Source organism: Dromiciops gliroides, chromosome 1 (assembly GCF_019393635.1).
Source record: "Dromiciops gliroides isolate mDroGli1 chromosome 1, mDroGli1.pri, whole genome shotgun sequence".
Taxonomy (NCBI): Eukaryota; Metazoa; Chordata; class Mammalia; order Microbiotheria; family Microbiotheriidae; genus Dromiciops; species Dromiciops gliroides.
Genome location: NC_057861.1, coordinates 335265566 through 335291250, shown reverse-complemented (window position 1 = coordinate 335291250; position 25685 = coordinate 335265566). Strand labels below are relative to the sequence as shown.

General features: G+C 41.9%; 1 protein-coding gene across 2 annotated transcripts in view; it reads right to left on the bottom strand.

Moving 5' to 3' along the window:
- Positions 1-23829, bottom strand: part of INO80C (INO80 complex subunit C) — a 57272-nt gene extending 33443 nt beyond the window's left edge. The window contains exon 1 of one of the 2 annotated variants that reach the window (XM_043976952.1): positions 23482-23829. In XM_043976952.1, coding sequence (XP_043832887.1) covers positions 23482-23640 — 159 coding nt within the window. In that variant the 5' untranslated portion in view covers positions 23641-23829. The remainder of the gene's footprint in view (positions 1-23481) is intronic. The other variant, XM_043976951.1, reaches the window with a different exon arrangement.
- Positions 23830-25685: the final 1856 nt, after the last annotated feature.

Genomic DNA, 25685 nt, shown 5'->3' with positions numbered 1-25685 from the left:
ACACTTGACACTTACTAGCTGTGTGATGCTGGGCAAGTTACTTAACCCTCATTGTCCCCCCCAAAAAAAAAAAGAATGAGGGTAGCTAGGTGGCACAGTGGATAAAGCACTGGCCCTGGATTCAGGAGGATCTGAGTTCAAATCTGACCTCAGACTTGATACTTACTAGCTGTGTGACCCTGGGCAAGTCACTTAACTTTCATTGCCCTAACAACAACAACAACAAAAAAGAAGTAAATCCAAACCCATGTTCTAACTATCCTGTTGCATTTTAGATGAAAACAACTATATTCTAAAAACCCTTCTAAAGAAGTTTGAGCTCTCACCTCTACTTACTACCTGTTGGCTCAGCCAAGTTACTTAACATCCCTAGGCCTCATTGTTTACTTCTGTAAAATGGGGGGGCTGGGACAGATCTGGCTGTGGAGGTGCCTTTTAATTTTAGATCTGTGGATTCTATGAGATCCTGTGGCATAGGAAAGGACTTGGCTCTGGTCCTGATTCTGCTGACAACTATTCTGCTGACAACTAGCCGTGTGACTTTAGACATGTCAGTTAATCTTGCTGGGTCTCCGTTTCTTCCCGTATAAAATGAAAGGATTGATTCTGAGGTCTCTTCCAGCCCTGCCATTCTGTGAGTCTAAATAAAGTTGTTACAGTGCCTTCCAGCTGCCTCCTATTACTGTAATGTCTTGCTGCCGTCATCTGTCCTCCTAATTATCCTTTTAAAGAAGCATCTGTTGCCTTTCTTTTTACTCAGTTGTTTTGTTGACTACTTATAACCCATCTTAAATTTGTTTAATAAGGTAATTGTTAGTCTATAAAAATTAATACAACCTAGGTGCCAAAAGCAGTGAAAAGTCAAAGCCACAGAAGAGGTGGGAAGTAGTGAGCGATGTTAGAATATTCTAGTAAGTGGTCTCTGGGCTTACTAATTTTGATCTGGCTTGTGTATCTAATTATACACAAACAAGTGCCAATTATTTATGGATAAATCCTGAAAAAATAGGTAGACATACACTAGAAAGGGAGGAATGAGGCTGGCTCAAAAACCCTCAAATATATAAAGAACTGAGTCAAATTTATAATAATACAACTCATTCCCCAGTTGATAAATGGCCAGAAGATATGAAAAGGCAATTTTCAGACAAAGAAATCAAAGCTACCTATAATCATATGAAAGAATGTCCTAAATCACTGTTGATTAAAGAAATGCAAATCAAAACAACTCTGAGGTACCAGTACCGCTTCACACCTATCAGATTACCTAATATAATATAAAAGGAAAATAATAAATGTTGGTGGAGTGGGAAAATTGTAACACTAATGCATTATTGGTAGAATTGATCTAACCATTTTGGAGAGCAATTTGGAACTATGCTCAAAGGGCTATATAAAACTGTGCATACCCTTTGATCCAGCAATACCACTACTAGGTCTGTATCGCAAAGAGATCATTAAAAAGGGTAAAGGACCCACATATACAAAAATATTTATAACAGCTCTTTTGTGTGGTAGCAAAGAATTGGAAATTGAGGAGATGCCCATCAATCCGGGAATGGCTGAACAAGTTGTGATATATGAATGTAATGGAATACTACTGTGCTGTAAGAAATGATGCATGGTGGATTTCAGAAAAACCTGGAAAGACTTACATGAACTGAGGCTGAGTGAACTAAACAGAACCAGGAGAACATTGTACACAGTAACAGAAACATTGTGCAGTAATGGACTATGATGGACTTAGTTCTTCTCAACAATGCAATGATTCAAGACAATTACAGAAGACTCATGATGGAAAATGTTCTCCACATTCAGGAAAAGAACTATGGAGTCTGAATGCAGATTGAAGCATACTATTTTCACTTTTTTTTTGTTTTTTCTCTCTCATGATTTTTCCCTTTTGTTCTGATTCTTCTTTCACAACATGACTAATGTGGAAATCTGTTTAATATGATTGAACTGTATAACCTATATCAGACTACTAGCTGTTTTAGGGGGAGGGTGGAGGGAAGAGAGGGAAGGAGAAAAACTTAGAACTCAAAATCTTACAAAAATTAATGTTGAAAACTATATTTACATGTAATTGTAAAAAAATACTATTAAGATTTTAAAAAAGAAAATTATCTTGACATGTCCTTGGAAAAAATAAAATACTATTTAAAAACAAAAAACAAAAAACCCTGGCCTAGGAACCTCATGTTATGCAGAAGCGGATCCCCTACAAAAGCCTACTGCCCAATCTGACTCAGGTAGAGCCTCGACCTCCATGCCCTTTGAGCTTGAGCTGCAGTCCTCAATGTCTGGGGCACTCTCCCTTCTCTCTCCTCCCTCCTGGCTTCAAGATTCAGCTCAAACACCACCTTCTGCAGGCATTACTTCTCCCCCACTGTTAGCTCTCTCCCTCTGAGATGGCCTTCCATTTACACTGCATCTATCTGGTGTGCACATAGATCACACAGATAGATACCTTAGCACTTGTCCTTCCCATCAGAATGTGAGTCCTTGAGAGCAGAGGCTCTTTTTGCCCTTTTTTGTATCCAAAGAGCTCAGCATAGGGTAAAAATGCTAAATCAATGTTTGTTTAATCACTGACCCTACCTAGCCTGGGTTTCTTCATGGACTTCAGCTATAGACAGCTCCCTGGTACAGCTGGCGCCTTTGATATTGGAAAAAGCTGACTGTATAATGGCTGCCAGGCCAAGACATCTAAAGGGCTTGCTGTGACAGCTGCTGGAGTTTTCAGGGGTAATCAAACAAGATTTCTGACTTTGTTTGAGGAACCAAGCCTTTGCATATTGGGTTCCCCAACTCCTCTTTTGCTTCTTTCCTTCCTCCTCAATAATACACAAACAAGCACTAAGGTGTTGAACAGAGGGCAAATGTACTACACAGACTCAGTACAACCCACCCCTTCCCCACTTCCATGACATAACAGTAGGGGGATTATCAAAGATAATGAGACAGAAAAAAGCAAACGTGTATGTGTAAGAACAGGGTGGAGGAAAAGCAGCAGTTTGTAATGATATTGTTCTATGAGATGCTTATCTCAGCTAACAACCCCTCCCCCTATGACTCAGAGGCAGGTACATGATACTGGTTATGTAGCCAGCTGCCTGCTTCTTCTTTGGTTGGGGCAGGTTATGATTGCACAAAAATATTGTTGTGCTCCACAGCTGGAAAACTTGTAAGATCATGTGGAATGGGGCTCTCTTCACTTGGAGCGCTGGGATATTGCCTGTACTGCTCAGTTGTGTAAATCAGTATCTCTCCCTTATTTACCTATTCAGGAATGGCTCCAAGGAGCACAGTTGCCATTTGGATCGGTTTCTGTTGATCTGTGACTATTAGCAAACAGGCCTGGACCAGCAGAATTAGAAGCAATGTTTCTGAGTGAGGGAACTTGACTCCAAGAGGCCAAGGTGCCCCTCATTTGAGAACAGAGGTAGAGGCAGGCACTCCTTATCTCTAGCCCTGACATACCTAATATAACCTCACATGTGACCCAGCTCATTCTTCTACCAGCAGGGCCCAGTACTTGATTTCCACTCTTGGTTTCTCAATAATGACCTCTCTTCTTCAGCCTGGCTCAACCTGTGAGAGAGAAGACAGCTTTTTCTTTATTGTACGTCTAAAAAAAAAAGCCACCCAAAACCAACCAAACAGCACATAACCCTTCATTTAGGTGTTTTTTAGGACTTCTATTACTCAGAACTCAAATTAAAACTCAGTTTACTCACTACTCTCATCACTCTCTGGATTCTACCTCCTCCCCCTCCTCCTGGAAAACCACCTTCCCGCCCTGGAAAAACCACATTCCCTGAAAAACCTCTCCCTACTCTCCTGTGTGCAAATGTCTACCCAGACCAATATTTTGGGAGGGTCCCCAGACAGGTTTCACTTCCCTCATAGCTCAACCCACTGTCCAGACTTTTCCTCCAATAAGCCACCTTGCACACAGTAATTGCTTAATGCTGTATCTATTTACCTAAAACTAAACATAGAGGATTAAACTAACAGAGAAGAAAATATAAAAGTTTACAGTACAAAATGAGCAGAGAAGTAGGCTTTAAATTAAATCTTAGTTCTGTCTCCCTCCATCAGCCTGTCTTGCCCTGCCGCCCCCTTACCTGACTAAGGTCTTCTTACAGCTCTTTTCTTTGGAGTCAGTCAGCCTAAGTCTGTCTGAACTGGATGCTGTCTATCTTTACGTTTCTAGCCAAAAGCTTTGCTTTGGCAAAGCTGTTGGGTGTCTTAGCCTTCCTAAAATCTGTTTTACCAAACTCAATAGTCCTCAGTGGAAAAACTCTAGCCTGCAGCTGATGCCTCTCTCACCTTTCTATCCCCTTCTCTTACAACCTAGGGTGAGTCTCCTTTACCCAGACTCACTGAGGATCTCCTAAGGTAAAAGCTAGTCCTGCCTTTGCGGATGTTGTCTCCTCTACCTGCTGTCCTAGACTGTCAAATTAGGTACCCCTTCTTTCTGGAAGCCTTGTAGCTGCACCACCATGGTCCTATCCCTCTCCTGTAAGCTTGGCATCCCCATACTGACTTTCTTTTTCCAGTTCTCTCTGACCCTTTACCCCACAAAAGGCTTTTCCTGGCTTCAACCTCATTGGCAGAGCAGAGTTGACACAAATACCTTATGGGAAATGAACACTAGACATCTGTGCCTGGTTGAAACCACCAGACTAGTCTCAGTGCATTCAGCCATACCTAAAGACCCCTCTTTCCTACTGAGAATGATTTCCAAGTTCACAGTTAGAGAAATTCCTTAAACCTACAGTAAATAATAACAGAGAATTCCCAACATGAATACCGGTAGGACCTGGCACCACAACCTTATGCTGGTGAATTTAAAATTCATCTACATAAATGCTGAGTTAAGAAAACAGAATTAATGTACCATTCCTCTCTTCTAGTGTAATAGTCCTTCTGGCAACACTAGGATGGAGTAATAAAATATTTTCAAAAATGTTGTCAGTTGTCTGAGTTGTTGTAGCTGAAAAACACTTTTACATGGTGGCTAATCTTCTGGTGATGAACCTTTCTTTTAAAAAAAAAGTCTTATTCCTTGGGAAATGGTTCTATTTTCCTCTGGCTCCCAAGGGTCTCTAAATGCAAAGCCCAAAATCTCATTTAATTACTTAAAGAGAGTAAGTGCTTGGGTTGGGAGAAAAGGGGTGGGGAAATGAGAAACTTTCTAAATGTAATCAAGCTACACTTTCAAAAAATATTCTACCATCCAAATATAAATAAGATCATCAAAATAGTTTAAAGTACACTAAGGTACACTGCTTTTTAAAGGGGACAAAGAAGAAATTATTGAAGTAGCAAAAATAAATTAAAGACAATCAGCTAACAATCTGCATTTGGATAAAATTAAATTTGGATAAAATTTTAAAATACTAACTCCTCTCTAATCAATCTAACAGTGGAACACACTCAGTACATCCTAGTCTCACTATTTATATTCTTCCCCCACCTGGTCCCACCTGTCCAAGTCCCACTTCTACCTGCCCTATTACCATAGAGGCCAACAAAGACTCCCAGTCCCTCAGGCTCCCAATCTGGGAGTCAGCCTGGACTCCTTACTATCTCTAATCCCCCATATTCCAGATGTTGCCACACCTTGTCAATCTCACCTTTGCACCATCTCACAAAAATGCCCTCTTCTCTCCTTTGACACTGCAACCACTCTGGTGCAGGCCCTATCACCTCACAGCTGGATTACTACAATAGCCTACTGCTGGGTCTGCCTGCCTCAAGTCTTTCCCCACTCCAATCCATCCTCCAGCCAGCCACCAAAGGAATTTTCCTATAGTGCTTGTCCAACCAAGTCATCCCCTACTCAGTAAATTGCAGTGGCTCCAAATAATCACCAGGGGTAAGTACAAACAGCTTTGTTTGACAGTCAAAGCCCTTCATAAGCCAGCCCCTACTACTACTGTTCCACTTTTCTTAGTACCCACCACATCCTCTTCAAGCCAGTGAGCCCGGACTCCTTGCTGTCCCACAAATAGGGCATTCCATCTCTCTGCTCTGGGCATTTTCTCTGACTCTCCCTCTTCCACCTCATTGTCACCTATTGGCTTCCAGGTTCTTCCTAACCTCCCTCAATTCTAGGGCATGCCTTCTCTTCTCTATGTGTTTTCTTGATGTTTCTTTCTCCCACTAGACTGTGAACCCTTTTAGGGCAAGGACTCCCCTTTGCTTCTTTCTGTATTTCCAGGACTTAGCACAGTGCCTGGCCCACAGTAGGTGCTTAATAAATGTTTATTGACCAAATGTATTCCCATCTAACCTCCTCTTAAAATACTTCATGAAGCCTTTCCTAAAACTCCCTCCTCCAAAGTTGTTACTGCCTCCCCCCTAATTACTCTGTATACATTTTGCACTTTCTTATCTGCGTACATATTCCCCTCAAAGATTATAAGCAACTTGAAGGCAGGGACTGTTTCATTTCCATCTTTGTATCCCCTGCACCTGATATAGTGCCTGGTACACAAGAGATGCTTACGAATGCTTGTTTAATAAGCAACTTGGCTTCTCAAGCCTCCTGCACCACATCATCTCTCCCTCTTGACGGAAGCTCACTTCTTACTTTACTGAGAAAATAGATGGAATGTTCTTAAGTCCTTTTCCCTTAGTCTCAACCTCAAAAAAATCTCTCTACCATCCCCAAGTCTCTCCTCCTTTGGTCCAATTTCTGCCAAAGAGGTGGTCCTTCTCTTTGCCAAGGTCAAAGCTCCCACTTGTACCTTTTGGGACCATCCCCTCCTGAACACTAGCCCTTTAATCATCTCTTCTTTTTCTATCAGTTAGCAGGTACAGTGGAAAGAACCTGGCTCAGGAATCAGAGGACTTGGGTTCAAATCCCACCTCTAACAACTAGTTATGTAACCTTGTACAAGTCACTTAGCCTTTCAGGCCCACAGTGTCCTTATCTGTAAAATGAGGGAGGTTAGACTAGATTGCCTGATATTCTTCCAATTCTATAAGCTATGATTTTCAGATCTAATGTTCAACTATTCCCTTCTCTTGTTTACTTCTCTGATGAGTGCAAATTTGGATCCGTGTTCAAATCTCCCCATTCTTAAAAAAAAAAACCCAAAACCCTCACTTTGCCCATAACCAAAGAATTTAGGTAAACTAACACACACCTCTGCCCTCTCCCTGCCTCCCTTTTTTCCCCTTACTTTTCTCTCCTCCCACCCTTCCCCTCTTTTTTCTCTTACCTTTCCCCCACACACATATTTCTATTTTTTCCATTTTCATTGCACTGTCTTTCTTCATAGGCCATAATCATGAAGTGACACATTTTGCAAATTACATACTGTAGTCACTGAATAAAGTATCATGTTCCCATTTCTGAATTTTAAAAGTTGGTGAGTTTATGGTTTTCTCTAAAGAAAGCCTGAAATAAGTTATCTTTTATTTGGATGTATACTGTATTGACCTTATTCTATAGTCCTTGAAAGGAAAAAACAAAAGATTCTTCACTCTGGTCATTGCTGGGTTAATAGAAAGGGAAAGAATAAGGAAAGGTGGCCTGGGAGGGTAATAAGGCATCATAGGGCTTGTTTGTTTCCAGAGTTGGGGAGACCAGCACAAAGGGTGGCTGGAGAAGTTAACACTAAATCACAGATTACAAATAAGTTATTTTGTTCTACAGGGTTTGGTGGAGATGAAAAGCTCCCATTCCCCCTGGGAAGAGGCAGCCTCATGAAAGCACAATTTGTTCTCTAATGGCCCTTGAAAAAGGTCCCCACCAACAACAACCACCAGATTGTGAAGACCTTTAAATGATAAACTGAAAAACCTGTACTGAACCATGTGGCAACACAGAGCCCCGGAAGATTCTTGGGCAGGGGAATGACATGGACATACCTGCAGTGTGAAAGACGAATTAAAGAGATCTGAGGGCAGGGAGACCCTATGAGGAGGCTAGTACAGTAGTCTAGGTCAGTGGTGTCAAACTCAAATAGAAATGGGAGCCATTAAACGTTATAGAAGAATCCCTGCAGGCCACAAACTGGCTTAGTTTTAAATTTTAATATTATCTGTGTTTTACTGTATTTTGATTTATTTTGTTACATTCCCCAATTAGATTTTTACATTTGAATCTGCTTGGGGCCACAGAAGGCAGGCTCAATGTTTGACATTTCAGGTTTGGGTAAAAGGTGATAAGGGCCTGAATTAGGGCAGGTGGCTGTGTGAGTGCCCATTTCTAATCAAGACTCTTCTAGAACACTGAACAGACCATTTAGATGTTTACATCTCAGAGACTTGGCACGGAGCCCTCAGGCCTCATGTGCCTCTGTCTGGTGCAAAAACCAGAGTTTCTAAGGTTGGACTTGTGAGATTCGTGTAGGTCTGTGGGTGACAGATGTGGTTCCTAAGCCCAGGGTGGAGAGATGAGATGTTAAGAAGGTAGAAATGACAAGACTTGGCAACTGACTGGTTATGTGGAGTGAGAGGGAAGAAGAGTCGACGACAACACAAAAGTTGCAAATCTAGGTGACTGGAATAACGGCAGCACTCTAAAAATAAAAAGATAGTGGGAAGGGGTGGGCTAAAGGAGAAAGGCTGATGACACATTACTTCCTCGGCTGATCTCTGTAAACCAGCCAAACTGGCCTATGTGCAATTTCCCATACACAAAATTCCAAGCCGTCTCTGATGTCTGCAACGCTCCCTCTCCCTATCCTGCCTCTTAGAACCCCTAGCTCTCTTTAAGGATCATTCAATTGCCCTCTCCTTCGAAATGAAAAGAGGAAGGAAATAAATATTTATTAAGCATTTACTAATGTGCCAGGCATGCTGCTAAGCACTTTGCAAACATCTCATTTGATCCTCACAACCATCTTGGGAGGCAGACATTATTATTAGCTCCATTTTATATCTGAGGAAACTGAGGCAGGCAGAGGTTAAAGGCCTTACCCAGAGTCACACAGTCAGAGGTTGAGGTCAAATTTAAACTCAGGTCTTCCTGATTCTAAGCCCAGTGTCCTGTTATTGTTCAGTCATGTCCAATTCTTCCTGACCCTGTTGATTGTACCTGTCTGTGGAGTTTTCTTGGCAAAGATACTACAGTGGTTTGCTATTTCCTTTTCCAGTAGATTAAAGCAAACAGAGAGGTTAAGTGTCTTGCCCAGGGTCACAGTGTCTGAGGCTGTATTTGAACTCAGATCTTCATGACTCTAGGCCCAGTACTCTATCCACTGAGCTATCAAACTGCCTCTAACTGTACCACCTAGCTGCTTTGAAAGGGCCTTCAAAAGGACTTTATGGATTTCACAAAATTGTTAGTGTCCTACCCTGAAAAAACATCTTGGATTTATTTTATATGTACTCTATGCACAAAAGTGAATGTTACCCCCAACAGCCAGAACGTTAAGTTCCTTGAGGGCAGGAATTGATTGTATTGACCACTTTTATATTTGCAATCATCTCTGAGAACCTGGCACATAAATGTTTATAGAGGGTTTTTTGATTGACTGTTCTGCAATTTTTTTTTTAACCTAAATCCTCCATCTGCTCACACTTACAGCTGTCTGCTCTAGCTTTGGATTGATTACCTGGTCCCTTGGTCCTCAAACGCCAAGGTACTTTCTATTCTATCCCAGAGCTGACTCTGAGAGCACCTCTACAAGAAAAAGGTAGGGCCTGAGGGTAGAGGCAGAGAGAATTAGAGAAAGAAGAAGTTGGCAGGCCAAACAAAAATGCAAGCAAGGAAAAACTAAACGTCTTTCTTACCATACTGGCTTCCCCTTTAGGAGTCACACACGTTCAAAAATAATCCACGTTTATTCATAGACAGTCATTGTTGCTTTGCCTAAGCTATGAAGTGTTAGTCACTTCAAAACATTCTGACTGTTAGACAAGCATGTCTGCAGTAAGGAACCTTTTTACAGATGATGCCAGGGCCTTCCTGACTTTCAGAAGTAAACAAACACAAAGAGGTAGGATGTTTTGGAGAGTTATAAATGAGGCAGGGGTACTGGAGGCTCATTTTCTGTAGAGGCAGCTTTTTCCCCCTCCCTTCACTGAGGCCTTGCAGAGCTGCTCTCCCCATCTGCTCAAGAAGCTTCTGCCCATTTCTAATCAGGATTCTTCCTAGGCTTCCAAATTCTAAAACACTCTGAACAAACCATTTAGATGTTTACATCTCAGAGACTTGGCCCAGAGCCCTCAGGCCTCATGTGCCTCTGTCTCGTGCAACCTGAAGATAAGAAGAGCTTCTAATGTCAGTACTGGCCTAGTGTCACGTAGGTCTTTGGGTAGCAGATGTGGTTCCTGAGCCCAGATGACTCTGAGGACCACTAGTTTACATTGTGTTAACAGAAACTTAAGAGCTTGTTCCTTTTTAACCATTTAGCAAACCCCTAAGGACTTGCCTCAACAATTTTTAGGCTCTCCAGGAAACACAATGGATAACCTGCTTTTAGTCATTTTGCTCATCTTCAACTTGGCCTATCCGTTGGCCAAACTGTGAAATAGGCCAAATCCACCCCCTGGCACTTCATCCTCTTCTGTTAGCTGTCTTGCTTGGGCAGCCTCTCAATGCTGTCCCTGAATGACCAGGGGACTCTCTGTGCTGTTCCTTGGTCTTTGGCCTATGTTTCAACCTTCCCTGACCTTTACATCAAAAATTTTTAACAGCAGTCCATCAACTCAGAGCTCTGCTCTTTACTACCTGGGCTTAAAACATTTTATTCTAGAACTGCTTAACTCAAAAAAATTTGATGGTAGTCCTTTCCATAAACGGGATATGGGAACACTTTGGGAAGCACAGGCTCATTTATCAGTCAGCTCTCCTCTAACAGTCATGCTCCATTTCAGAGGAACTTATATGGCAACCACAGTCTTTATGATTTCTTAAGAGAGAAAAGGTTAAGGAAAAACCATTACATAGTGAGAGGAATTGTTATTTCTCTCATATTAATAACCAATTATTGAATTAGAACTAAGGTTTTTTCCATTTCTATTTCCTTATTTGTCACAAGGTCAAATCAGCCACAGAAGAAAAGGGCCGATAATGAGACTGGATTTACCATTCTCCTCAATCTTGTTCAAACCCCACCCAACTGGGCAAGTTCATTATGTTCTCCCCAGGCTGGGGGTGGTCTGGGTTGAGACAAACAAGAGTGGCATAATCAAAGTCACATGGGGGGGGGGGGGAGACAGTGCCTCCTTAAAATAGGTCCTTATCTCATTATAATATTCACTGTTCTAATTAATTGTTAACCAGAGTTGATTGCTGTCTGTGGGAGTATCTACTCTTCCAAGGACATATTAAGTGTCAATGGGCCACCATGAGCTTTGGTTTTCAAGAAACAGCCAATGACCATCCTTTTATTAATTATTCACTAGACATAATTAATAAAATGATTAATTACCCAGAAATTATGTCTCTCAAACTTTTTATATGTCACACATAGTTCATATAATTTCTAAACTTTATTACTAGAAATGGACATATAAGGAAAGACTATATTAGAGCAATTCAAAATTGGGACAGATTGCCTCAGAAGGCAGAGTTTCCTCTCACAGAAGGCATCAGAACAAAGACTGAATGAATATTTGTAAGAGATATTACATGGAAGATTCTTCTTCAGGTACTGGTTAGACAAGATGATCTCTGACATCTCTTCCAACTCTGAGAATCTGGGATTCTATGAAACGCATTACAGTAAAACCTTAGCGGTCTAGGACTCTTAAGGAATGAATTTCCCAGATAGCTGAGGGTTAACACTAAGTGTTAGATCTTTGTTATTTTTAAAGTTGCAGCAAAATTCTTTCTAAAATGTATTGTGTTCCTGCCTTCTCAAATATTCTAAACATAAGTGATCATTTAAAAATTCTTAATCCTTAGAATGACCAAAAATAGAAGCTACTTCATAAATATAAATATGAGAAACATTTCTCAAATTAATATGAGAAAAGGAATTCCCTATCACTGAAAGTGTTGTTCACAAAGAGACTAGATGACCATTAGACATGGATATTAGATTTCTGCATGGATTCAAATATGGATTAAACTGGATGATTTCTATCTAACCTTCCAACTATAAGATGATATGATCTTAGGGTTACAGAGCCCAGAGGAACCTGTGAGACTTCCAGGTAACATTTCCTGAATGTGTATCACAGTGGACCGATAAAGGGATTTGGAGCCCGAAGACCTCTGCCACTTATTACCTGTGTCATCTCAGGCAAATCACTCAATCTCTATGGACTTCAATTTCCTTACCTGAAAAATAAGGGCAGGCCAAATGGCCTACAAAGTCCTTTTCAGCTTTAAATCTATAATGCTATGAGTCCCCCTAGCCCCAAACATACATGTTTATAGGCTCCTATTTGTAACTAGATGTCCATTCTGACTTTCTCTTGTGAGGAAATAATAGGGTTTGGGGAACATCCAAAGCCCCCCCCCCAACTGATTGGATTAAGATTGATTAGATTGACTGGCTTTGATGATTAACTCACTTAAAGTTAATTCAAACACACCTGCTGGCCCTCAAGAGGGTATGTTCTCAGAGGGTGTGAACTCTGACCTCAACAGAACTACCCTCAAGTCCAGTAAACCAATAGATTTGCATGATGCTAGCCAACTAGCATTGAGCAGTATGGAAGGACTGCCTCTCCTCCAGACCTAGAAAAAGCTTCTACATGCAGTTACTCTCAGGCAGACTCTCTGAGAGGTGCTCTTGGTGGCAGAGGACTTGGAGGAAGAAGCAGGCCAGGCTGAACTCTATTCTCTCCTCTAGGCTAGACAGGCCTTTTCTTAACTTTCAGAGATATGTCACTCTCTTTACTCAAATTTAATATACTTTAATAAATGTTTAATGCCCCAAAACTGGTGCTAAAGCTTCTAATTTATAAGTAACAACTATATTAGGAACCCCAACTGATTTTCCCCAAACTGGCGACCACATTTAATTTTACAGGCCATACTCTCAAACTAGATTAGCACTCTTCCCTCCCCACAACCATACCCTTGCCTCTAACATCTGAACTCGGGATTTACAGATGCAAGTAATCAGAGACATAATCTAGTAGAAACCTCTCATTTTATAGCTCAGGAAAACAAGGCTTAGTGAAGTACGGTAACTTAAGTGACAAGCCAAAATATCACACAGGCAGTGAGTAGCATCGTATCGTAAGATAACAGATTTAGAGTTCGAAGGGACATCCAGTCCAACTCCTCTCCTCAATTTTACACATGAAGAAACTGAGGCACAAAGAGGTTAGAGGTTAAGTGGTTTGCCCAAGGTCATGCAGGTAGTAAGCATCTATAGCAGGCTATGAACCCAGGTTTTCTGACTTCAAATCTGATGCCCTTTCCACTGCACACACTAAGTACTGCTGACCCCATTCAGTTCTTCAACTCACCACCATTCTTTAATTTCAGTACAAATACAATCCCCTGTATATACCCCTTACATTTATCTAACTTACCTTTACTTTAACCTTTCTCCCTGTCCCCCCACTTTCTGTTGAATCCCAATTCCACTAATGACAAACATTCATTACTAAATACATTTGTCAGCTTTTCCTGACATCTATTTAATGGAAAACTGACTCTCCACCAGAGGATGCCCTATCTGTCCTGTTCCATAGAAGGCTCCCACTACCACTTCTGAACCAATTCACCAAACACCAAACATGATTAAGGGCCTACAAAGTACAAAGCAATGTGATGGGTGTACAAAAACTGAAAATGACATGGCCCCTTCCCTCAAAGAACTTGCTATCTACTAGGGAGATAAACCCAGAGGTAACCAAATAATGATGGGACATGATTAAGTAGATGGGAAAGTGGCTACATGCACAATATTTCTTACATCTACTCCTTCCATAGAAGACCCCCACCAAAACGCCAATATTTACCAACTATGAGACACTTACTAGCTATGAGGCTGTCAAAATGACTTTCCTAAAGGTCTGATCATGTCAGCCTCCCTCCCCCAACAGCCCTCAGGCGCTCCCTATTGCTTAGTGAATCAAGGAGAAACTCCTCTATTTGACAGTGAGATCTCTTCACAACTTGTTCCCTTCCTATGTTTCTAGTCATATCCTTGACGCCCCTCCTCAAACTCTGTACTTCAGCTATACTAGCCTACACACACATATGCACGACACCTCAACTCCTGCCTCACTCCTCTGCACTGGCTGCTGCCCACACCTGGAACACGCACAGGTCTTCCAGCATTTCTGCTCCTCCAAATCCCTGCTCCAGTGCCACCATTCAGGTCATGAAGCCTTTCCTGCTCCTTGGCAGCTAGTGACCTCGTTTCCAGAACTAGCCTCATCAACTTTGTATATGTACATACGTGTGTATGTATATGTCTATGCAATTATACGTACATATTTATATTTATATTTATATGTGCATGTGCTATCTTCTCCATTAGAACATAAGCCCCGGGGGCAGCTAGGTGGCGCAGTGGATAGAGCACCAATAGAGCACCGGCCCTGGAGTCAGGAGTACCTGAGTTCAAATCCGGCCTCAGACACTTAACACTTGCTAGCTATGTGACTCTGGGCAAGTCACTTAACCCCAATTGCCTCACTTTAAAAAAAAAAAAAAAAAGAAAGAAAAAGAACATAAGCCCCTCGGGGCAGCTAGGTGGATAGAGCACTGGCCCTGGAATCAGGAGTACCTGAGTTCAAATCCGGCCTCAGACACTTAACACTTACTAGCTGTGTGACCCCGGGCAAGTCACTTAAACTCAATTTCCCCCCAAAAAAAGAATATAAGCCCCTCAAGGGCAGGGACTTCACTCAGTTTTTGTATCTCTAGCACCTAGAGCAGTGTCTAGTACATAATAATGACTTAATAAATGCCTCATTGCCCAGCCAAAAAACAAACAAACAAAAAAAAAACACACAGAAACACTTTCAAGTTTCCAAAGTACTATTTAAATAAGACTTATTAGCATCATTGGTCCACACCCAATACACTGGCCCAGGCTCTTACTACCATCTCCCCAACAACTGTTTCTCTTAACAGTTCTTCCCACCTTTGCTTCAATATTCATGTTTTATGGCCATCCTAATACCCAGGCTTCTCAATTCCTTTTACATCCATCTCCTCTTTATTTATATGCACCCCCCACCAAAAAGTCACATCTTGGACTTTATCATCTGTAGAAACTGCTCAACCTATAAGATGTCAAGCTTAGAAGTCTCTTCACTGATTACAATTTCTTGTCTCCAGCTCCTAGTAACTTCTGAATACTAGCAGATGCAAATACATCAGAGAGAGGGAGGAGTAATTATTCATGGGGGAAGTGGGGAGGTGGCATTTGAGTTGGGCTTGAGAGGATGGGTGAGTAGTCCATAGAGGATCAGAGGATGGTGATAAAGCATGAATACGGAAGTCAACCAGGGACAATGACAGGAAACAGAAAAGATAGGAAGGCAATCAATCAAGTGATGAAGTCCTTGCAAAAGGTTAAAAAGTGTCCTAGAGCAGTTAATGCTTCGCATTTTTGAGGGCCCTTTTTATAATAAAAAAAATTATTGGATTCCAAATTTTAGAATTAGTATCCAATAATTTTTTTAAAAAAACACCTCCACTGTAGTAGGAATACATAAGTAGTTACATGATTCTTTGGTATTTCTTAAACTCCTTTTTGTCATGTTTTAACTCAGACTTGTGACGGTTTTAATTTGCTGTAGAACTTTACTAGCCAGCTTGCTGAAATACCTCGTGCTTTGGCCTCCTTCAATTGTGTATTCTAATAAGCTACCATCCTTTGCCCTGCTCCTTGGCATAAGGCCATCACTGGCAAGATGGTCTGAAGTTAGAACATTGTGTAGTCCTTCATTTGGAGATAAGACCTACCACTACTCAGATGCTTGGGAGGAAATGCCCTCTCCTCAATCAGAAATGAGGGAGAAATGCCTTATCTCTGTTCAGATGGTCAGGGGAATGCCATAGAAAACCCCTATAAAAACTCCACTCAAATCCCCAGTCAGTGGAGTAACCACTGACGATCTCTGGATGACTCTTGGCCAGTGCCTAGATATCTACTCTCCCATCCCACAGGGACCGCCTGACCCCCTGTTGCAGACCTGCTCCGGGCTCTGCCCCACTCTCCTTCCCTCTTTAGATACCACTGAGCCACTTGTCTCTGGACCACTGCAGCCTACCCAGCGACTGACGGTGCTGGGGTCAGCCCTGATAATAAAGCTTCCTGTAAGGACTCATAAAGCCATCCCTTCCTGACAGAATCCAACTGAACTAGCTGGATGGGTAACAAGCCAAGCCTGAGTCACAGGTCTCTTCCTTTAGTTCGTGCGCTGATGACCAAAGTTGAGATTAGGTGGACTGGAAGTCACTGAACATCATGCTTCATAGATAGAGAGAATCCCTAACCTGTACCCCACTCCTAGCTCACAAATCATTGTCCAAACCTGGGACAATTCAGCCAGCCTGACACAGGATATCCTGATAAGCATGACTTGTGAGAGGGGGAACTGGTATTTCAACAGGAACATCTCCTTTATCCTGCTAGATCCATGAACTGCTGACTAAGGTCGGGACTAAGACTGTCTGCAGCCCTACTGATATCCTGAGGAGTGTGGTACTGTGCTTCAGAATTCAAATTCAAGGGCCGAGGGTCTTCCTGCACCTCAGAAACAAAGAGAGATCATTCCTTCCTTTTAGATTCATGAGTACTGACCAAGGCTGTGACTAGGACTTTTGCCTGGGCCTGGACCTGGACCATGAGCCTCAGCAAGAGGCAACTCCCCCTCTGTTACTTCCTTAGATCCATAAGCCACTGACTAGCAGCAGGGCTTCGTCAGCCAAGCACCAATAGTAGAGAACTGCTACCCAACTGTAGTCACGGGAAGGCTAGAGAGACATATACCTCATAACAAAAAGCTACACTGGATTCAGGAACTTTTAAAGTGGATTTGTCTGTGATTGATGAGTAAACAAGTTTGACACCTTATGAAATCCAACAATAAACAACTCAAATGACCTATTCCAGAAGGAGCAGCAGTAAAGGTCATATTTCATTCTGAAAGGCCAGGGGAAAAAATGTTTCCTACTTGGTATAAATAAATTACACAAAACCTATTATTCAAACTGTATATTTTGCTGATGTTAAAGATCAAAACTTGGTGAGCACAGAGACCGCTTCAAATAACTCTGTTGTCTTGAGGGGTCCATAGCCCAGAGGTTGGGAACCATTGTATATTAGAGGCCAGTAGATGAGAAATGGGCTTTACACGAAAACAGCATCAAAGGAAAAGAACCACCACCCTATTTCTCTTCATTTGATATCTATGCTGTCTATTTATACCACCATCCCCAAATAATGAATTTGACTATCACTCCCTCTGGACTTTTTCTTTTTTTGAGACTATGGTAAAAACACTGTTCCTGAAGTCATATAACACTTTGATTTTGCTGAGTGATCACACCAGGTCCCATAGATTCAATGATCATTTCCAGGCCAATGATTGTCAGATATATTTGTCCAGTCCAAATATCTTTCCTAACTGGTTTCTGTAACTGTCTAGAGAACATCTTAAATTTGTCTAATAGACATCTTAAAGTCAACATGTCCAAAACTGAACTCATTATCTTTCCCTCCAAACCTTCCCATCTTCCTAACTCCCTTATTACTGTCAAGGGTAACAGCATCCTCCCTGTCACTCAGGCTTACAACCTGGGTGTCATCTCTCTCCCCACTTTCCAGATCCAATCATTTGTCAAGTTCTATCGTTTCTATCTTTATAATAACTCTTGGATATGTCACATTTATTTCTTCTGACACTGCCACCACCATGGTTCAGGCCTCATCACCTGAGCCCTGGCCCCTTGCAAGAGCTTTCTGGTTGGTCTCTTCACTCCACACATCCTCCACTCAGCTATCAAAATGAGCTTCCTGAAGTACAGGTCTGACCACCTCACTCACTGTTTCAATAAACTTGAGTGGCTCTTTATTACTGACAAGATCAAATATAAAATCCTCTGTTTAGCTCTTAAAGTCTTGGTAAGCTGGCTCTTTTCTACTTTTCCATTCTTCTTATACCTTGGTCCCCACAATGTACTCTGTGACCCAGTAACACTGTCCTTGCCACTCCCCGGGCATTTTCACTGGCTGTCTCCCATGCCTGGGACTCCTCTCTTGCTCATCTCCTACTCCTGATTTCCTTCAAGTCTCAACTAAAATTCCACCTTCTTCAAGAAGTCCTTCCTGGTCCTCCTTTACTTTTGAGATTATCTCCACTTTATCCCATATATGTCTTTTTTGTACATATTTTTTGCATATTGTCTCTTCCATTATACTGTGTGATCCTTGAGAGTAGAGGCTTTAGCAAAGTACCTAGCACATAGTAGGTACTTAATAAATGCTGGTAGACTTGACTCTGACACTAACCTCTCAGAGTCACAGTTTCATCATCTGTAAAATGGGGATAATAATACTTCCACCCCCTACAGAGCTCTTGTAAGAAAGTACTTTTTAACTCTTATATGCACCAAGTAAATGTGTTCATTTTTTTTGTCCTTAGCATAAGGTTCATTTTTCCTTTCTACCCCTCAAGGCTCTTCACTTTCCCTAATTCTACTGACTTGTGTTTCCATTAGACAAGAAGCATAAAAGAGCAAGACCACACCTACATTGCCCTGAAGGAGTTTCCAGCCTCTTAATTTCCCAACTGGATTCTTCCTGTTTTCTAACTTCTCCCTTTCTCACACTTCCCTGTGATTTGTCTTTTAGACTGAGTACATGGACTTCATTCTATGACTCTACTGTATTCAACAAAGTGCCCAGTAGCATATTGGACTCAGAGGAGAACAATGAAGACTTGGAACAGAATGATAAAGATGGAGAGAAAGAGAAGCAGGAATAGGGGAAGTTAGGTTAGAAAGGGTCACTTCAAGGAACTTTGAAGCTATTTTCCAGGGCAGCATGTGCCAAACACCTGCAGATATTCCAAAACAGGAAGCTATGGGGGACAGCTACTTGAGCCAGGGGAAAAAGGTTAAGAGACAAATTTTTCCTAATATGAGAGTAAAGTTTCTTTTTCTCCCAGAGATACTAGAGATGAAATTCTATTACAGCTTCTCCAAATTCCATCATAGCCCACTTTTTTCTTTTTAATTGTTCATTTCAGATAGGGAAAGAAGGTACAGTTAGATATCCATTCATTTGGCCAGTCCTCCCTACCGCATGTGCCTGTCTTAAAAATTTCACTGAATGTATTGAAGTGTATACAAAGTTCCACCTTTACTAGGTATAAATAAGGTAGCTATGCTTCTCACCCATCTTTCCAAGCTTCATGAAATTATGATTTCCAACAGTATTTATTACAAGTCCTTCAGCACAATGAAGGAATCCATATATACTCTTAAATTTGTTATAATAGGATTTGATCTATGTTACCTTTACCTCAAAATTATGAATCATTCATTTACTCAACAAATATTTATGAAACCTCAATGCTTAGTTAGCCCTTAGGGCAGTACCACACTAGGTAGCCACACAAGAAGCAGTAACCATGGATAGAAATCACTCATGGTAAGCACCAGACTTGGTCCTGCAGGGCTGGAAAGTTCAGTTACGATCCAAAATGGATGACTGGACAAACAGAAATCCTTGTAATATGTTTATGTCTTTTATGCCCAACTCAGTTATAATCCAGAGCAATACAATAAGCAAAAGAAAGGGCAAAAAGAATAAGTTATTGGGGGCAGCTAGGTGGCACAGGGGATAAAGCACCGGCCTTGAATTCAGGAGGACCTGAGTTCAAATCCAGCCCCAGACACTTGATACTTACTAGCTATATGACCCTGGGCAAGTCACTTAACCCTCATTGCCCTGCCAGCAAGAGGAGGAGGAGGAGGAGAAGAAGAAGAGGGAGAAGGAAGAAGAAGGGAGAAGGGGAAGAAGGAGAAGAAGAAGAAAGAATAAGTTACTGAAACTGGGTCTGGTAAAGTTACCAAAGTAAAAAGTGAAAAGATTTCATTATTTGGACCTGCCAACATTATTTTCCCATACAAAAAACCCTTTTCGTTATATACTCACTTTCAACTTCTGGATACCAGGAAATCCCTTCTGGCCACTATCTCCACCCACTAGAATCACATCAACTTTTCAAGGCCTAGGCCAAATCTCCACCTCCTAACTTCCCCAGTTTCCTTCAAGTTTCAACTAAAATCCCACTTTCTGCAACAAAGCCTTTCTAGATCCTTAGTGTTTTTCCTCTGCTATCTCCAATTGATCTTGGGCACATCTCATTTGTATATAGCTGTTTTCATGTCATCTCCCCCATTAGCCTGTGAGCTCCTTGGGATCAGAAACTGTCTTTTCTCTTTTTCTGCATCCTCAGCCTTGAAGCAGTGTCAGGCATACTGTGGTGTACTTAAGTTGATGCTTAATAAATGCTTAACAGACAAAAATGCTTTCTGACTGACAAATCCAACCTCCTCCAAAGTCTTCACCAATTACTCCAACCAGAAATGTTACCTCCCTCCGGTAAATTCTTATGGAATTTACTACTTGTCTATACCATTCATACGGCACTTAATATACACTGCCCAATACTGTAGTCATCCCCATAAATATCTTATCTCCTCCCCTACTAGATTACAATGACCATAGCTCATGGATTTTTACACCCCCAGCAGAACCTAAAAGAGTAGTTTACACATGAAAGAGGCTCAACAAATATTTGTTGAATGAATGACTCAACATGTGAAAAACCAATTTGTAAGGAAGCATTGTGTAGTGGAAAGGGTGTTGGGAGTAGATGGAAAAAAGAAAGAAAAGAACACCCCTACAATGACCAGATTAAAAAATACAAAGAAAGCAAATTCACAAAGGGAATGAAGGTTATTTCGTAACTAGCATTTTAAATGCAATATACACTTTAAAAATCCAAACTATATAAATGAAATTCACTATTTTTATATTGAAATGTTCATGTTTGCTGATGATTATTAAGTTCCAAATAATAAACTTTAATTAAAAAAAATATTAGGCCTGGGGAGAACAGGATTTGGATCCCACCTGATGCTAGCTGTGTAACAGTGAGCAAGTCACTTATTTTCTGAGCCCCGGATTGCTTCTCTTTAAAACAGGAATAATACCAGTAATACCTAAATCAGAGGCTTGCTATGAGGATCACACTGGATAATTATATAAAGTGTTTTGCATAGCTTACATTTATAGATGATTTAAATAAATATTTAAAGGCCAGTTATTGTTAGTACATGTTAAAAAGGTAAGAAAGACAGAAAAATATGCAATAGTACCTTGTAAAACTACAAGGAGGGAAGAACTGTCACATGGCATCATATTACATGTTAAAGTACCAAGTAATAGTCCCTTTAAGGCAATTTGTAGCAATGGAAAAGAGTCATGAATTTGTAGGACCTAATATTATCTTCCCAGGCCTCAGTGTCCTCATCTGTAAAATTCAGGGTGTACCTGCTAGTTCTAACTCGTTACTGTGGCCTCGGATAAATTGTTTAATGTCTTTGGGCTAAACTTAATTTCCTCATGTGTCAAAGAGTGGACTGTACTAGATGACTTCTAAAATAACTTCCAACTTTAAAACCATAATCATATGTAGCTTAAATAATACACCCCATTGGACCAATCCAGAAGGAATCTGCCTTCTTCTAAATTCCACACAGGAGAACCAATGAACAAAAACATAGTTGGAATGAGTACTGCTATATCCATACTATTATATTAGGCACTGGAGAAATAGGCCCAGGAAAGTTTAAGTTAGGGTCTTGGACTTTTAGGAGCTATCATTCTAATTATGAGGCTAACATACACAAGGAAAAGTTAACTAGGATAGTGTTGTGGATTTAAAAACCTAGCAGAGGAATGGAAAAGAAGGGTCAGATATGAGTCTTTTGAAAGAAAAACTAGCAGATATAAAATTGATGAGTCAAAGATGACCCCAGTTTCTATCAAGAGTGATAAAAAAAAAGTTGGTGGTACCATTAATAGAGGAGGGGAGGGGCAGCTAGGTGTTGCAGTGGATAGATCACTGGTCCTGGATTCAGGAGGACCTGAGTTCAAATCTCACCTCAGACACTTGACACGTACTAGCTGTGTGACCATGGGCAAGTCACTTAACCCCAACTGCCACACACACACACACACACACACACACACACACACACAAATAGAGGAGGGGAAGCAGAAGGAAAAAGCTAGTTGGTGAGGAGAGAAGTAAGGAGGAAAAAGGAGTCCAGTTTTGCAAATACTGAGTATGAGGCACCATTGGGGCTTTTAAGTGGAAATACACCTTAAGCAGTGGATAAAGAATGGCACTGCCCACTTCACTCATGCTAGAAACTTTAGGATCATCTTTGACTCATTATTTCATATTCAGTCCACCAAATTCTGCTCAATTTTCTTTCCAAAGAGTCTCATATGTGACCTTTCCTTTCTATTCCACTGGTCTCACCAACGTAGATTTTTATCATCTTAACATTTGTATTATTAGATCACATGTCCTCTTCTGTTGTTTAACTTGGTTGGATTTAAAAGCAGGAACAGGAAAGGTAAAGTAAAGTTATTTAAACTGCTTATTTAATCTCACCTTCTACAGGAAGCCTTCCCCAACCCTTCTTAATTCCAGTGCTTTCTCTCTTTTGTTTGCTCATTATCCTGTATAAGGCTTGCTTTGTGTTCTTATAAATATATACGTATGTATGTATTTACATAGTACCTCCCTTATTAGACTGTAAGCTCATTGAGGGCAAGGACTCTTGTGCCTCATTTTGTACCATCAGGCTCAGCACAATGCCTGGTACACAGGAGGCGCTTAATAAATGTTGATTGAATTGAAATCCCCCTTCCTCACATTTAAACAAGGCTTTACTCTCCTCCAAGTGAGCTCCATTTCCCAAGTGAGGAAGCAAGCTTTATTTGATGTCCGCAGACCTGGATTCAGGCACTGGCTTTGTGTCCCTTACCACCTTAGCGTGTCCTTTAATCTTTCTTGGCCTCAGTTTCCTTATCTGTAAACTAAGTGAAACGGCCTAACCAGCCTACGAGATCCTTTCCAGTTCTAAATCTAAGTTTCCCTCGAAGCTCGGGGGGAACGGGGGGGGGGGGGCGTGGAGTGATTTGGTCGGAGTCACATAGGTCAAAGAGCTGAGTACAGGATCCCCAAAATCATATCTGCTAATTGGGGCCCAAGAGAAATGCCTTTATTCCCTGCAGTGCCCAGCTACATCACCTGCCTAGAGGACACCTAGGGTGAAAGTAAAAGAGCCGATGACCCCGGCTGGCTTGGGATTTGGTTTTGTTTCTCGGGGGAACGGGGTGCAAAGAGACAACTCCCCCAAGCAAGCAGCGAGCCAGCCCCCTTTAACACGCGGGTCTACTTCGCGCGCGCATGCTCAGAGAGTCGCTCCAGGAACGACTCCCCCGCCCCCTCCCGCCTTCACCCTCACACATGCGCGGAGCTTCCCGGAGCCGGTACCTGGGAGAAGCCGGCGGCCCCCACTTTCCTCTTCTTGCTGCTGCTGCTGTAGCCGCCGCCGCTGCCGTTGTTTGCAGGGCTGGCGGGCCTTTTCTTGCTGTTTCTCGCCATCGCCGGGGTGGCGGCCGTAGCGGCCACAATAGGGAGTTGTGCGGCCATCGTTCCCCTGCCCTCGGCCCTTCCCCTCCCCCTCTTCCCACTCGCCCCCTCCCCCGGGTCTCGGGCGTGCGCTGCTGCTTCCGCCTCGCCGGGAAAAACCCGGGCCGGATTCGGAACGTGCTCGCGTAGCCTTTCTGGCCGGCGTCAAAACCCGGAAGGCCGGATGCGCCCGGGGCCGCGGACTGAGCAGGCCGGGGCTTGAGGGCGGACTGAGAGGAGGTTGGAGCGCGTGCCCAGTCCAGAATTATTGGTTTGGCACCTAGTGTACTGCCTGGCACACACTGTAGCAGGTGCTTAATAAGTGCTGTTTCATTGCAAGCCATTGCCATAACCTTTCCTAGGAAGGCCAAAAGTGAATCTGATTCCACTACTAGGAATTTGTAGGTTGGATTTGTTTGCTTTTAAATAAAACTCCCCGCCCCTCCCCCCCAAACAAAACGTGTAAGCCTATTTCTCCCCTACTCGCTAACCAGTAGCTCATACTGGAGAGGAATGTTTTTAAAAGTGCAGTGATGTCTCTTTCATTGTTTAATCTCACTTGGTAACTGAAGACTTCATATTGGTTGGACGCACAGCTGAGTCAAACACATTAAAAGTAGGGCCAGGGGGCAGCTAGGTGGTGTAGTGGATAAAGCACCGGCCCTGGATTCAGGAGGACCTGAGTTCAAATGCGGCCTCAGAAACTTAACACTTACTAGCTGTGTGACCCTGGGCAAGTCACTTAACCCCAATTGCCTCACTAAAAAAAATTTTTTAGATATTAAAAAAAAAAAAGTAGGGCCAGGACTGATTTCTTGGATGGATGGTATCCTTGTAGGTGTATCAGTGTATGATGATTACCCATTTTCTTTTCGACTATAGCCATCCCCGTGGTCTTGATAACATGGAACATTCGTTTTAACCACTATTTCACACTAACACATAGTTTCCACAGAATGCTGCTTCCCCTCCCCTTCTTTTTTTTCTAAGATGAAGCTAGAGAAAAGCTCGGGGTAAGTCACATGTAGTGGAAGATTAGCGCCCTTACTCTTCAAAGTCATTGTCAACATCCAGCCCAGTCTAAGTAACCTTTTCCCCAGGCTACAACCTTCTTAGAACGTTAATTTACCATTGACAAGAGTAGACTAGATAACAACCTACAATTGTTTATACCTCCAGCCTCTAGTATTTCTTAAAAAAAAAAAAAAGAGGTGAAGAATATATTTTCTATTAAGATCCTCTAACTCATGGGGGGAGGGGGTATTAATCATGACGTATCGCAGTAGGCATTTTTTTGTGTGTGAGGCAATTGGGGTTAAGTGACTTGCCCAGGGTCACACCGCTAGTGTTAAGTGTCTGAGGTCGAATTTGAACTCAGGTCCTCCTGACTCCAGGGCGGGTGCTCTATCCACTGCGCCACCTAGCTGCCCCTGCAGTAGGCATTTTGAAAAGCAAAAGTGATTTTTTTTTAAAGTGATTAAAATGTCCGTGCTTTGACCCAGAAATACCACTGCTTGGCATAGACCCCTTTCTAAGGAAAATCAAGAAAAGTTTTAAAAGGTTCCCTGTACATCAAAATAATTATAGCACTTTTTGTAGTAGCAAAGAACTTACATTTCCTGCCACTTTTTTGTAGGACTTGCTCTAGCCCCTTGCTGAAGGACATGCTCCTTACAGATCTGACATAGCTAATCCCTGTTCCTGGTTCCCTAGCCTGAAGGTCGTGTTGAAGACACTGGACACTGAAGCAGGAAAAGCCACCTATTTTGTGGGCTATACAAGAAGCTGAGCCTTTTTTGACTACAGTGCTTTTTCTACTTTGGACTTCTGTCAAGGAGAGGAAGGGGATTTCTTTCCCCTTCTTCCCAACAGTAATGGTGACTACAACCAGGACAGCAAGAAAATACATTTGTCTCAGTGAGCCTTCTTCTGTCTTTGTGTTTCTAACCTTAGCACACAGGTCTTTTCCTGCCTTAGTGATAATCCTGTGGATTGAAAGTTCCAGCTTTGGAATCCTTTCAACCCAGCTACCCATCTGATGGTCATTTACTCAGGCTTCTCAAAGA